At 43.2% G+C, this 13,691-nt stretch overlaps 1 protein-coding gene across 1 annotated transcript in view; it reads left to right on the plus strand.

The window, feature by feature from the left end:
- LOC144508229 (putative G-protein coupled receptor 139) overlaps window positions 1–9,962 on the plus strand; it is a 166,629-nt gene extending 156,667 nt beyond the window's left edge. The window contains exon 4 of the mRNA XM_078236042.1: window positions 9,049–9,962. Coding sequence (XP_078092168.1) covers window positions 9,049–9,962 — 914 coding nt within the window. The remainder of the gene's footprint in view (window positions 1–9,048) is intronic.
- The last annotated feature ends 3,729 nt before the right edge of the window (window positions 9,963–13,691 follow it).

Genomic DNA, 13,691 nt, shown 5'->3' on the forward strand with positions numbered 1-13,691 from the left:
TTGCTAAGAGCTCCCTCGTGGGTCATTTGAATCATACCTGAGGTGAAACATCTCCTGCTTATCCTAGCCAAACTCAAATTGTAAAACATATGATCCATGTGGATTTCGTAAAACACTTTGGAGTTTCTGACCTGAATTATGACAATCGGGATTGGAGTGTTGGGACAGTAAATTGCCAGTTGGATTTTCATGCTTCTTGTGTACAGGCCATACATGAGCAACTTTCCACATTGCCAGGTAAAAGCCAGTGTTATAGCTGGAACTATGGGTTCTGCAAGTGCTGGAGCACATGTTTTCAGTACTATTGCCAGAATATTGTCCAGACTAATTTATTTTGCCATATCCAGTGCTTTCAGCCATTTGTTGATATCAAATGGGGTGAAGCGAATTTGCTGAAGACTGACTCACTCACCAGTGAACATCGACAGAAAGTATTAATTCGGAACCCAACCAAAGTCCTGCTGGTCCAGACACATGTCACCAACGTTGTCCTCAACAGGCCCCATTCTTTGCTTAGTTATGCATTTACCCTTACTGTGCTTGCAAAACGGCTGAGTGTTTTCCTTCAATTTACCTAGCAGTATACTTTCATGTCCCCTTTTTCATCTTCTATTTTTTTAAGTTTCTTCTTGCACGTTCTCTCCTACTCTCGGGCATCTGTTGTATTGAGCTCATGGTGTCTGCATGAGCCACCTTCCTTCTGCTGATCCAAAGTTGCATATCCCTCCATATCCAAGTTTCACTAGACTTGCTGGTCCCACCTTCTTCATTAGAGAAACATATCTGCCCTCTACTCTCATTATTTCCATCATGAATGTGTCCCATTGTTTTGTCACATATTTACCTAAAAGTGTCTGCTCTGAATCCACTCTAGACAAATCCTCTCTAATATTGTAAGAATCAGCCTTTCCCCAGTGTAAACTTTAATTCCAGACAGATCCTTGACATTTTGGCCTTAATAATGTTAAATCCGCACGAGTTATCAAGGTTGGCTGCAAAATGCTCCCCCAGAGATACTACAACTGCTTGCCTGGCATCGTCATCTAAAATAAAGTGCAGGACTGCACTCTCTCTTGTCAGACCGTTTACTTACTTAGAACGTTCTCCTGGATACACTTTCAGAATTCCACTCCCTCAAAACCTTTCACACTACGGCTATCTCTGTTATTGAACAGGAAGTTGAAATTCTCTACTGTTACTACCTTATTACTGTACAATTCCCTGTAATTTGCCTTCATCACGGTGGTGTACAAGATGAAGGCATGTAAATCGCCGGCTACAACGCACCATTCCCTGATGAGCTCAATGCATTCTACACCCGTTTTGAGCAAGAGGTCAGCGAGAGCATGCCCTGCACCCAGAAGCCCTAGATAAACCTATATCTGGGGTTACCATCACAGATGTCAGAGCAGCTTTCTCAAAAGTCAACCCACGGAAAGCGACTGGCCCGGATGGGGTACCCGGATGAGCACTCAGATCCTGTGTGGATCAGCCAGCGGGGGTATTCACAGACATCTTCAACCTCTCTTTACAACAATCTGAGGTCTCTATCTGCTTCAAGAAGACGACCATCATCCCGGTACCTAAGATAAACCAACCAGCATGCCTTAATGACTATCGGTCAGTGGCGCTGACATCCATCATTATGAAGTGCTTCGAAAGGTTAGCCATGGCATGAATCAATTCCAGCCTCCTGGACTACCGGGATCCACTACAGTTTGCCTACCACTGCAACAGGTCCACAGCAGATGCCATCTCCCTGGCCCTGCACTCAACCCTGGAACACTGAGATAACAAGGACATCTATGTCAGACTGCTATTTATTGACTACAGCTCAGCCATCAACAGCATTATTCCCACAAAACTCATCTCCAAACTCCATGGCATGGGCATCAGCACCTCCCTCTGCGACTGGATCCTGAACTTCCTAACTCACAGACTACAATCAGTAAGAATAGGCAACAATACTTCCTCCATGATCATCCTCAACACCAGTGTCCCACAAGGCTGTGTTCTCAGCGCCCTACTATGCTGCTTATACACTTTTATGACTGTGTGGCCAAATTCCCCTCCAATTCGATTTCAAATTTGCTGATGACACCACCGTAGTGGGTCGGATCTCAAGCAATGATGAGACAGAGTACAGGAATGAAATAGAGAATCTGGTGAACTGGTGCAGCAACAATAATCTCTCCCTCAATGTCAACAAAACAAAACAGATTGTCATTGACTTCAGGAAGCGAAAGAAGAACATGCCGCTGTCTACATCAACTCGGGCGAAGTAGAAAGAGTCGAGATCTTCACGTTTTTCAGTGTCCAGATCAACATCAACCTGCCCTGGTTCCCCCATGTTGGCACTACAGTTAAGAAAGCCCATCAGCGCCTCCACTTTCTCAGAAGACTGAGAAATTTGGCATATCAGCTACGACTCTCACCAACCTTTACAAATGCACTGTAGAAAGCATTCTTTCTGGATGTACCACAGCTTGGTATGGCTCCTGCTTTGACCAAGACTGCCAGGAACTACAAAACGTCGTGAATGGAGCCCAATTTATCACGCAAACCAGCCTCCCATCCATTGACTTTGTCTACACTTCCTGCTGACTCGGCAAAACAGCCAGCATAATTAAGAACCCCACGCACCCCGGATATTCTCTCTTCCACCTTATTTGGTCGTGAAAAAGATACAAACGTCTGATGTCAGGTACCAACCAACTCAAGAACCGCTTCTTCCCTGCTGCCGTCAGACTTTTGAATGGGCTTACGCTGCATTAATTTGGTCTTTCTCTACACCCTAGCTATGACTGTGACACTACATTCTGCACTCTCTCGTTTCCTTCTCTACGAACGGTATGTTTTGTCTGTATAGCGTGCAAGAAACAATACTTTTCACTATATGTTAATACATGTGACAATAATAAATCATATCAAATCAAATCAGAAAAATACGGCCGCGATTCTACCAAAAACATTCTAAGTGCCGAGTTTGCATAAAAACTGCTTTTAGTGAGATTTTCAAAATGAATCTACCACGCTCTGAGCATTGCCGAGTGCCTCAGCGAGATTCACGATAAAAATCCGGGGGCGGGGCCTATTCCCGCTAAAGTGGCCGGCAGCATCACGCTGAGCGTGCCAGAGCGCATGCGCCTATCAGTCAGCGCGAAGATTGGCGCATGCATTGTTGCGACAGACTGCCGGCTCCCGATTGGTGGCTAGCACAGCAAACCCCCACTGTTGTTCCTCTGATCCCCCCACCCTCTTATTGCTGAACTCCTGGAACTCATGGGGCCAGCCCCGAACCCACCCCCTGTCCGGGCCACCTGGATCTATCCGACCTCCCCCCCCCCCCCCCCCACGCCGTCCCTCTCACGTCCTCCCCCTCCGCGCCCGACAGCCCAGACGCCCCCCCCCTCACCCCACCGCGACATTCCAGACTCATCCCCTCCCTCAGCAAGTCTCCCCCCCAGCCGATTGCCAGCCCCGATCAGTACCTTCCGTCCCTCTGCCACGGATCCCTATGCAGAATGGCAGCAGGATCCCCGCCTCCATCGATCTCCGCCTATAGCATCCCCCAATTCTCCCCACCCTCTCTGGCACCGCTCCTTGCCTTGTCCCATGCACGGTGGGCAGTGTTAAGATGCCCCTTGGGCATTGCCACTTTATCCCTTGGTCAGTGCCAAGGGCCCAGGCTGGTAATGCCCAAGGTGCATCCCCTTACCCGGACCTCCTTGGTGGCTTCCATGGCCTCCCGTCACTTCAGCGGGGTCCGACCGTCAGCTCCCCGTTACTGAAGAGCTGTTGTAAACCTTATTGGAGTTAATCACTCGCGGGGAGAAGCTAGCGGGCCCCCGGAGACTTCAGAGTCGAGCCCGTTAATATGATTAAAATCTCAATTTAAGTATTTTAATCAGAGATTCGGATGCCGGCAATCTGGGTGCTGGAGAGGCACGGAGGCCGTAACGCCCAGCGGGGAGCCCGCTAAGCGGTCTTCGCTGATGTCTCCCGGCCCGTTGAGCTGCTGGAGCCTCGAGCAGCTCAGGGGTTGGGAGAATCAGTCGCGTACATTTCAGTGCATCACTGGAGCCTTTTCTGAACTATGTTCCTCTCTGGGCCACTGGCTAGTGCTAATATTAATAAACGTTTCAGAAGGCAGCAGCTGGGAGGTAATAAATGTGAAGAATACCAAGTCTTACAGATTACAGGTGGAGAAAGACAGCACGAGAGCTGAGAACAATTCGGTTTGAGTAAAGGAAAAAAGGAGTAAAGTCGGAATCAAGATTACCATGCATTGTTTTGAATGAACTGGCCATTTCAAATGAAATTGGTCAGTTGCAGTTTCGAATTGCTGATTGGAAATACAATGTTGGGGCTAAAGCAGAGATCCAGTGCAAATAAGAGCAGGACCAGACAGATCATATCATGTTGAGGAAAGAAAGGATGTAAAGTAAAGAGCAATGGGGGAGGGGGAGTTGGTATGATCGAGGTATGGGTTAACCAGAGTTGCAATTCTGGAGGCGGAGGATAGCTTAAATGGTCAATGAGAGGATCTATGCATCTAAATCTAAGGAACATAAGAAGACAATTAGAAGAATCATAGAAAGCCCAAAGTGCAGAAGGAGGCCATTCGGCCCATTGAGCCTGCACCGACAATAATCCCACCCAGGTTCTATCCCCGTAACTCCATGTATTTACACTGTTAATCCCCCTGACATTCAGGATCAATGTATCATGGCCAATCCACCTAACCCACACATCTTTGGACTGTAGGAGGAAACTGGGGCACCCGGAGGAAACCAACGCAGACAAGGGGAGAATGTGTAGCACAACATAGACAGTGATCCGAGGCTGAAATTGAATCCGGGTCCCTGACTCCGTGCAATCAATACGTGAAATCAATTTTATCATTGTCGTCTATAGTTCACCAACTGATTAAGAAAAAAAGGATGTCGGGCAGCAAATTTGCAAGGAAACTGCAAAGGTTAAAGAATTATATCAGACTCATTATGGGGAAATGTAATTTTAATACTGGAATAGTAGTTGTGTATCAGGCAGAGAGAAGCATAATATTCTCAGCTCTGTCCAAAGAGAGAAAAAAAAGCACATTTGCTGAAGTGGGACCAATGATATAGGCAAAGTACTGGTAAATGGAAATAGGTGGGTGGTCAAGTGCTTCTCAAGTGTCGGTGAAGACTTGGTGGGCCGAAGGGTAACTTCCGTAATGTGTGATACTACGAAACCGGCACTTCCTATTTTTTTGTATTCATTGGTTCTGTCGACGTTTTTAAACCCTGGGCCTCTAATATCTAGCTCATCTGATGAAAGGATACCGTCCAGAATAGTTAAATCTGTTTCTGTCTGATTACTGTTTCAGAATTCACTCTTTATCAGGTTTCCGTTAGGCTCAGACTGTGCTTTGGCTTTCATGTATTAACATGGGTAATATAAATGGTGGATTTAGGATTACAGAGCTGAGTATTGGACATCTACCTTGAATTCCGTTTTACTTTCATACACTGCAGAAATTCCCCCCTCCACCTTGGCAGGTTCCTATTGGTAGGCTGAATGTAAGAGGAATTTAGGCCACTGAAGGAAACTTGGTTTACAGTCTGGTGAGCAGAGTTATCGAGCTGGTTGCAACACCGCGCATGGCCAACGCAACAACGCCCAATCTTCACCTCCTCGAAAGGAGAGATGTATTCTTAACTGATTCTCAGGGCAGCTGAATGCCAAACCCAGAGGTACATCCAGAGAGGCAATCGATTCCTATACATGCAAGTGGAGGCTTTTTTTTAGGGGTTTATTCCGAATTATGAAACGTGGTTTCCTCCATCGGAACATATTGTGAGACTCTTACCCTAGGAAATGGTTCCTGTCTCAGATAGAATTTCCTTATACATGGAGTGGTCTGAGTTCCAGGAAATTTGAAATCATATTACGTGGTCAAAATTTAAAGGAAACACTTTCTATCTCAGATTTTGCATCAGGAGATGGAAGGTCCTCTATATTTGGCAGCAGTCCGAGTCCCAGGAGCAGTAAAGCTACAGGGACTGTGTTTCTCTTGCAGCATGTTAAATGGCAATGGAAGCTTTTAACCCGAATCTTTAAGTGGCAATGGAAGCTTTTAACTAATTCTGGGATAATCCCATCCCGGGGAGTGATCCAATATTCGACTGCAGAATGCTCCAACGTGTTTCGTGTTTAATCTGCTAAGCACTCCCTTTGCAATCTTTGCGTTTTGATTTGGAAATGTGCCTGGTTCGTAGTTGAGATTATTCGTAGTTGAGCAGTAAAGCTACAGGGACTGTGTTTCTCTTGCAGCATGTTAAGTGGCAATGGAAGCTTTTAACCCGAATCTTTAAGTGGCAATGGAAGCTTTTAACTAATCCTGGGATAATCCCATCCCGGGGAGTGATCCAAAATTCGACTGCAGAATGCTCCAACGTGTTTCGTGTTTAATCTGCTAAGCACTCTCTTTGCAGTCTTTGCGTTTTGATTTGGAAATGTGCCTGGTTCGTAGTTGAGATTATTTAACCTATTATTCAATCCCTATACACTGGCAATTTGGAGTTGAAATCCGCCTCTATTTTCTGGATTGTGACTCAGAAAATTTACTTGAATCTTTAACCAGAAATTTGGAGCTTCCATCAGAATTATTACTGCAAGATCTTCGTAGGTACCATCTATTTTAATGCTCAAATCCATCTATCAAAATTACTTTATTTCACCCTTTAAAAATCAGTATAACTCTGTCCAGGCCGTTTGCTTACGAGTGGAAACTTTGCCTGTAATCCTCCGGCAGTAGCTCATTAGCACTCAATACATCTCTTTCCCTTTCTCATATTGCACAAACCTTTGCGCTGACAAAGGCACATAAACGTCACTACCTTCATCTCCAAGTTTACTCTGTAAGAGCAGTGTCATGTTGCCATCATATCTGTTTAGCTGTACATAGCAATAGATATAATGATGTGAGAAAGACCCAATACTTTGAGAAGTGAGGATATTGAGTTAGCTAAAATTGAAATACGAAGACAAATAAAAATGAATACATTAGACATGCAAGAGAGAGGCACAGAAAATAATTGCAAATGGAAGAGAAGAAAGAAAGGAAGAGATTTGCAAAGGGAAGGAGAAGAAAGGAAGGAAGATAGACCTCTCTAAAAACGTCAAAAGTTGAGTCAAAGTCTCTTTCACCACACTTTGAAACGCCCTGTGCAAATTTAAACATCTCTCCATTTGTTTCATGCCTGGAACACATTTCACCCTCTGTTACCTCTGCTACAATTCGCTGCATTTTAATTCGATGTTCCCTCCCTTTACCCTTTCCTCTTTCTGCCATTGCTAACTTTTAGATTTCCAATTCTCTTTTGAAAGCTCTCTCTTCCTCTTCTTCTAGTTTCCTCCAAAAACATTTCTTTTTTTTTCTTCTTGTCTCTTTCTTGCATTTCTAATCTCTTAATTTCTATTCCTTTTTTGAGAATTCAATGTCTCAACCTCTCAAAATATTGAGTTTGTCTGTCATCACTTATATATCAAAAGTATTGCAATGATTTCAATTGCCTCAGCTTCCTTAACTGCTGTGGATAATTATAATTCTGATTTAACCGCCAATTCAAGCAATTTAGATGTAAGTATTCATTTCACTTTTTCTAACGTTATCTTGTCCACATTCATAAAATGCTTGACTAGAACAAGAGCTATCTTTTGCAGTATCATTATTTATTTTAAATAATGCTTTCCCACATGGTTGCACGTGTTCCGCACTCTTGTTCGGTTTAAAAAAGTAACAAATCCCCTACACCCAAATGAGTTATGCTTTTTAAAATCACAGCCAAATGCTCCAATTTTGTTAAGACCCCCACTCATGTTAAATGTGAGAGTGTCCCAATTTGAAATATTGCATTGGTTTATAGTGGTGTACATTTTTGTTAGATTTAATGTCAGGGGCAACGTACAGTGAGAAAGCGGTCCAGTTATATGTAAATAATTAATAAATCGTAATTATTGAAGTAAATAAAAGAAAAATATAGGGCAAAAATACTCACTTGCACTAGGAAACTTTAGTATATTAATAATTGAACAGACCTTGGAATTTGAAAATACCTCTATTTGCCAAGCTCGGAAAGACATCCCTTTTCCTATACAACATCCAACCCACTTTGGTAGCTGTGTCAGTCAAATCCAGTTCTGAATTACCTGGCAATATAGCATAGGTGACATGTCTGGAAAACGTATTTTGCTGGTTCTGTGAATGTAATATACTGTGACTTCGAGAGGATAATATCTACAAACTTCAATGGAACAGGCGTCCATGGCTCTGTTCAAAGATGGAAGTGACCTCTAAGAAGATTTTGGCCTGCCCAGCTGTTGGATATAATAAGCGCCTCTGCAGTGATAATGCTTGAAGTTATACTGCTTAGTTATCTTGACACCCACTGTGTGGATTCAGTACTCTGCCTCTTTCAAATTCCTTTCCTTTAGAAGTTATCAAATTTCCATTTTCAACTGCTAAAAATGTTTACTGACATGACGATATACTGACATGGCAAGTTCCCTAGATACGTGTAACTCATATTAATGGGTAAATCGCATCTCATTATTCCCATGGATCCCTACCAGCTCTGTTACTTGTCTGTTAAGTTGTTTTCATCTAATTTCTAGCTGCTAATCTTAGTAACTTCCCGAAATTCTTAGCAATCAACTAGATACGCACTCACAAGTGAGTTTTGCTGGATTGATTTTATTGACTTAGTTCACAATCAACACTACTGCAACCCCAGTGTCCCAGCTATTCCCACATAGAAGTTTTTAGATAGGCATCACCTGCTCAGCAACACAATTGCCATTAAACATTAATCATGTAAGCGCCATTACACTTTAGACATTTACTTTTCATTAACATTTACATAGTAATTAATAGAAAAGTGAAACTAACCATTACATCCTGAAGTACAATTAGACTTCAACAACACCTGTCGGCTCTGCCTGAGATGCCCACATTTTAATCAAAAACATTTTAAAAACAAATGGTTGCTTTCTCATTTCCAGGCCGTATTATCTTCTCTCTGTTTACAGTTAATTTAATCGCGATTCTGATCCTGCTTCGGGGAAAGTGCGGCCTCTCCGCATGCACCGCTCTATATCTGATGGCTATGGCGGTCGGAGATCTGATGGTCATTATCACGGAGGTCATACTGAGGCGATTCCGTTACTATTATTACCCAACATGTTTCCTGGACTTGACCCCTGCGTGTACGGTCATCAACGTCCTTCTCCGGGCAGCCATAGACTGGTCTGTTTGGTTCACTGTCATGTTCTCCTTTGATCGATTTGTTGCCATTTCTTGTCAAAAGTTGAAGACTAAATATTGCACCAAGAAAACTGCAGCTGTGGTTCTTGCAACAACAGCCATTCTACTCTCATTGAAAAATATTCCCTGGTACTTTAGATTCAAACCAAGAAAAATAATCGACAATGTACCGTGGTTCTGTTCAAATACGAAAAGCTACACTACTGATCCTAGATGGGTGTGGTTTACCTGGTTTGCTTTGGTATTAACCCCACTAATGCCATTTGCTTTCATTCTGTTCCTTAACGCTCTAACAGTCAAACACATTTTAGTGGCGAGCCGAGCCCGGAAGTTATTGAAGGTCCAGAGGAAGGGACAGGAAAACAGTGACCCGGAGATGGTGAGCAGAAGGAAGTCAATGGTTTTACTCTTCACCATATCTGGCAGCTTCATCCTTCTCTGGTTATTATATGTTTTTTATCTATTGGATGTGGCAGATTCCCTTTTAGATGGCAATGCTTTTGATATTTTTGAACAAGTCGCATATATGCTGCGGAACTTAAACTGTTGCACAAACACGTTTATTTATCTGGCAACTCAGTCCGTGTTCAGGGCGCAGTTCAAGAGAATACTGAAATATCCAGTTACACAGATTATTCAATTACTTAATTAAAACCTCAGCAGAGACCCCAGAAGTCCAATGTGCAAGGGAATTGAACACAATGGCGCGATGACCAACAATATGACAACCATCCAGCTGGAAAAGAAGTAGATGCAAGCACGGGAAAACTGTGAAGAAAGACTGGGATAATTAAATGATTAGAAAGATGAAAGGGACGGGTAAGAGGTGTTACAATGGGAGGAACGGAGATATATTTGTGCTCAGCAGTCAACCATGTGAAAGGGAAGGGAGCAAAGTGCAAAACGTGACCTTGATAGAATCTGCCAGAAACGGATCATAAAAATAACGTCACAGTTCCTACAGAACATCAGAAGGGGGAAAGAAAACAAGAATATCTTCTCCTCAACATCCAGTGGTTCCATTCTACACGCCTCCCAACTGCACGGAAAAAGATAAAATGTATGATCTTACCAGAGCAAAATGATTCACATAGAGGAAGTCACCTCGTGTTAATTGCTGATAATAATAATGAACACAATTATATTACCCATAGTAGTATTTGGTGGAATAATGTGATTGAATAGTTTCCCTTTCCATTTCACACTCTGTCACAACCCGCAACCACTGTGTAACACATTACCCAGTCTTGTCAATAACAGATTTTTCTCTCTCTCAAACTGAGTGAGTTGCTGTGTGAGTGCTCAGTTGGGTTCATAGATCAGAGGATCAAATACGTTTCACTGCGCAAAGGTAGGCAATTTGTATCAGAATGCCTGCACTGGCACGTCAAACGAGCGTCATAACTTAAGACCATCCATGTGCCCTTTCTCCATACTACAGAAATGCGTTTGTATTCAAATAATCATCTACCGCTATTTTGCATGTCAAGCTTAATTGATTCTGCTGAAGCCCAGTGGACAAGTCCGGTAATGGAGATGATGCGCAGGAGAGGAAAACCCATCCTGGATGTGCAAATAAGTTGAGATGTCCAATGCCACAAATCGGTCGATGCTGGCCAACTCCAACTGAGCAGCTGCCTCAGGACGAAGCAAACACATTCCACCATCAGGAAGATTTAGCGTTTCCCATATCACGAATGTCCATCGACGCTCTGTTTTACCTAATCTGTTGAATAGACTTATATCCATCCTTCCCCACTCTCATGTCCGATTGTTTTACTACATCTCTGTTCTCAAGTTCTTCCCTCGGTAAAGGTGACTCTGAAAATATTTGCAGCTGTATCCATGGATCAAACCTTGTCCAGTTATCGCTTAAATATGTGCCTACTTCGTAGCCCAAGATTGAAATACAGCAGAGCCTAGATATAACAAATCATATATTTGTTTCCAATTACTTCTATTGCTGCTTCTCAGTACATCAGTCACGAAATCTATAAAATTATTTAGTCCATATAGCAGTCTATGTTTCTGCAGACCCGTACAATACCTGAACTCCTCAATTATGAAGAGCTTTGCCCATTGCAATCTCTCTAACCTCCTCTTGCTTCTACAGCACTTTCTACATGTGTAACCTCCTCCCACACTTACATCCCTCCTCATCTTTGTAACTTCGTTCAACACATACAAACCCCACTCCCCCATAATTTAATCTATTCCCACAGCGACAGTGCCAAAACCCGAAAGTTGTAAGCGCCCCATCCCCGCACAACTTTAATTATTCTTGTAACAGTTTGAAATCGTCGCATTTTCTTTATATCTAAAGACGATTAAAAACCCTGCACCTCTTGCTGCTGCTACAACCGCCTAACGATGAAATTATTCGTTTCATATTTGTAACCTCCAGCAGTCCAGAGAACGCTTCTTTCTCTCCACCTTGTTTTGAAACCGGGCTAACACATGCTGTCCCCCAACTCCATCGAACCACGAGAACTCCCTTTATCTCTGTATCGTTATCCAGCCGCCATAATATCTTAGTCCCTGCAATTCTCCCAAGAGCTGCAAGCTTCGCCCTCTCTTTAACATCCTACTAGCATCAGATTGTCCCACCAATCTATAACCCGACATGCTGGAACTATATAGAAGATTGTATAGGCCAACCCGAAATTGTTATGTGCAGTTCTGGAAACCTTATTGGAGGGACTGGCAGCACTGGAAGAGGAGCAGAGGATATTTACCAAGATGTTGTCTGGACTGGAGAGTACGAAGTTGTGAAGAGAGATTCGATAGATTGGAATTATTTTCCTTGGAGGAGAGGAAACTGTGGCGGGAAGGAGGGGCATGTTTGATGTGTATAGAATTATCAAGGCATAATTTGAATAGGTGTGAAGAAACTTATCCCTTGAAGGTGTGGACAATGAACAGGGGACATTGATTTAATATAAGTGGCAGAAAGTTGAGAGGCGGTGTTAGAAAACGGTTTGTGACACAGAGAGTGGTGACAGCCTGGAACTCGATGCTAGAAAGGATGGTGGAGGCAGAGCACCTAATAACAATCAGGAAAGATTTAGTAGTGCACTTGTGGTGCCAAGATATACACGGCAATAGTCAAAGTGGTGAAAATGGTATTAGAATAGTTGGGTGCTTTGTCTTTGACCCGAGCTGACTTGATTGTTTGAAGGGCATTTCCTTTGCTGTACAACTCCATGAACCTATGACTCTATAACTGTCCATAACTTTGCAAGTTCCTGCATTAGCTGCAAGGCACGATATATCTGTAACCACCCCACTCGCATACAACTCTCACAATCACTACAACATCCTCCAGCTCCTCCACCCCACCCAGATATCAGTGGTCCTATAACCTGATCTCTTGAACTTCCCTTCATTTTCCACGCTACATCGTTGCTTTCAGCACACTACACAGTAAATCTGTGCCATTTAATCATAACCGTTTCCACATAAGTGCAAAGCACCTTTCTAATATTCATTGAAAGCCATCTCTCCGTCCTAGTGAATCATGGATTTGTGGTAAAATTATCCGTCTGTGAACTTTCTGTAAAATTCAGTTTCAGTACAAATTATATGAATAAAGGTTGTGGCCACCCACTTACCAAATGTGATCATCTCTTATTGCCTGCATCACGCATCTCATTCGATCTCACTCTCTCACTCAACTCTTCATTTGTATAATTTTATTACATTTCTTCCTCTCCCATCTTATTTCGCTCCTTTGACTCTTCGCCCCCAAAACGCACTTTGATGATGTTCGAGCTTTCTACAATTCACGCAGTGATGGTTGGAATCAGCTTGCCCCTTTTCGTGAGTTGCTTTGTGTCGAGCATCTGGCTCTCTGCCGCTCTATCCCGTATTTCACGCCTTCCCTCCTGACTCTAATTCCATAGCCCATTGGATAATGTCCAAGTCAGATTCTCCTACCGAGAGATCCATTTTATTAATCAGTTGATGTTCTGAACGAAGTCATTCCTTCAATATATTCAGAAATATTTCAGCATCCCTCACTGGTTGTTGTTGTCCTGAAACCTATGTACTCTTCCCACTTTCACTCCACACGATCTATCATTGATTCCCCCTTTCCTGCGGACAACTAACGTTATGCATCCCCAGATTATTTCCCCTGTAATCAAGGCACTCGCGAATGCTTTGTCACAATGTGTTTTGTCGGACCTTTGCCTTTTGTCGGGTAAGAATGTCCCCCTCCCCGCATCTCTTGCCCCATTAACCCCGTCCGAAGTCCTCATTGCAGCGAGTAATTGGGCAATTCTTCCCAGACATCCACAGGCATTTTGCCTTTACAAGGATACTTGTGCCGTTAAGATGCATTGAGTGAAACTCTTTCATTTATTGTACGGCAGTGCGAAAT

This window comes from Mustelus asterias, chromosome 20 (genome assembly GCF_964213995.1).
Source record: "Mustelus asterias chromosome 20, sMusAst1.hap1.1, whole genome shotgun sequence".
Taxonomy (NCBI): Eukaryota; Metazoa; Chordata; class Chondrichthyes; order Carcharhiniformes; family Triakidae; genus Mustelus; species Mustelus asterias.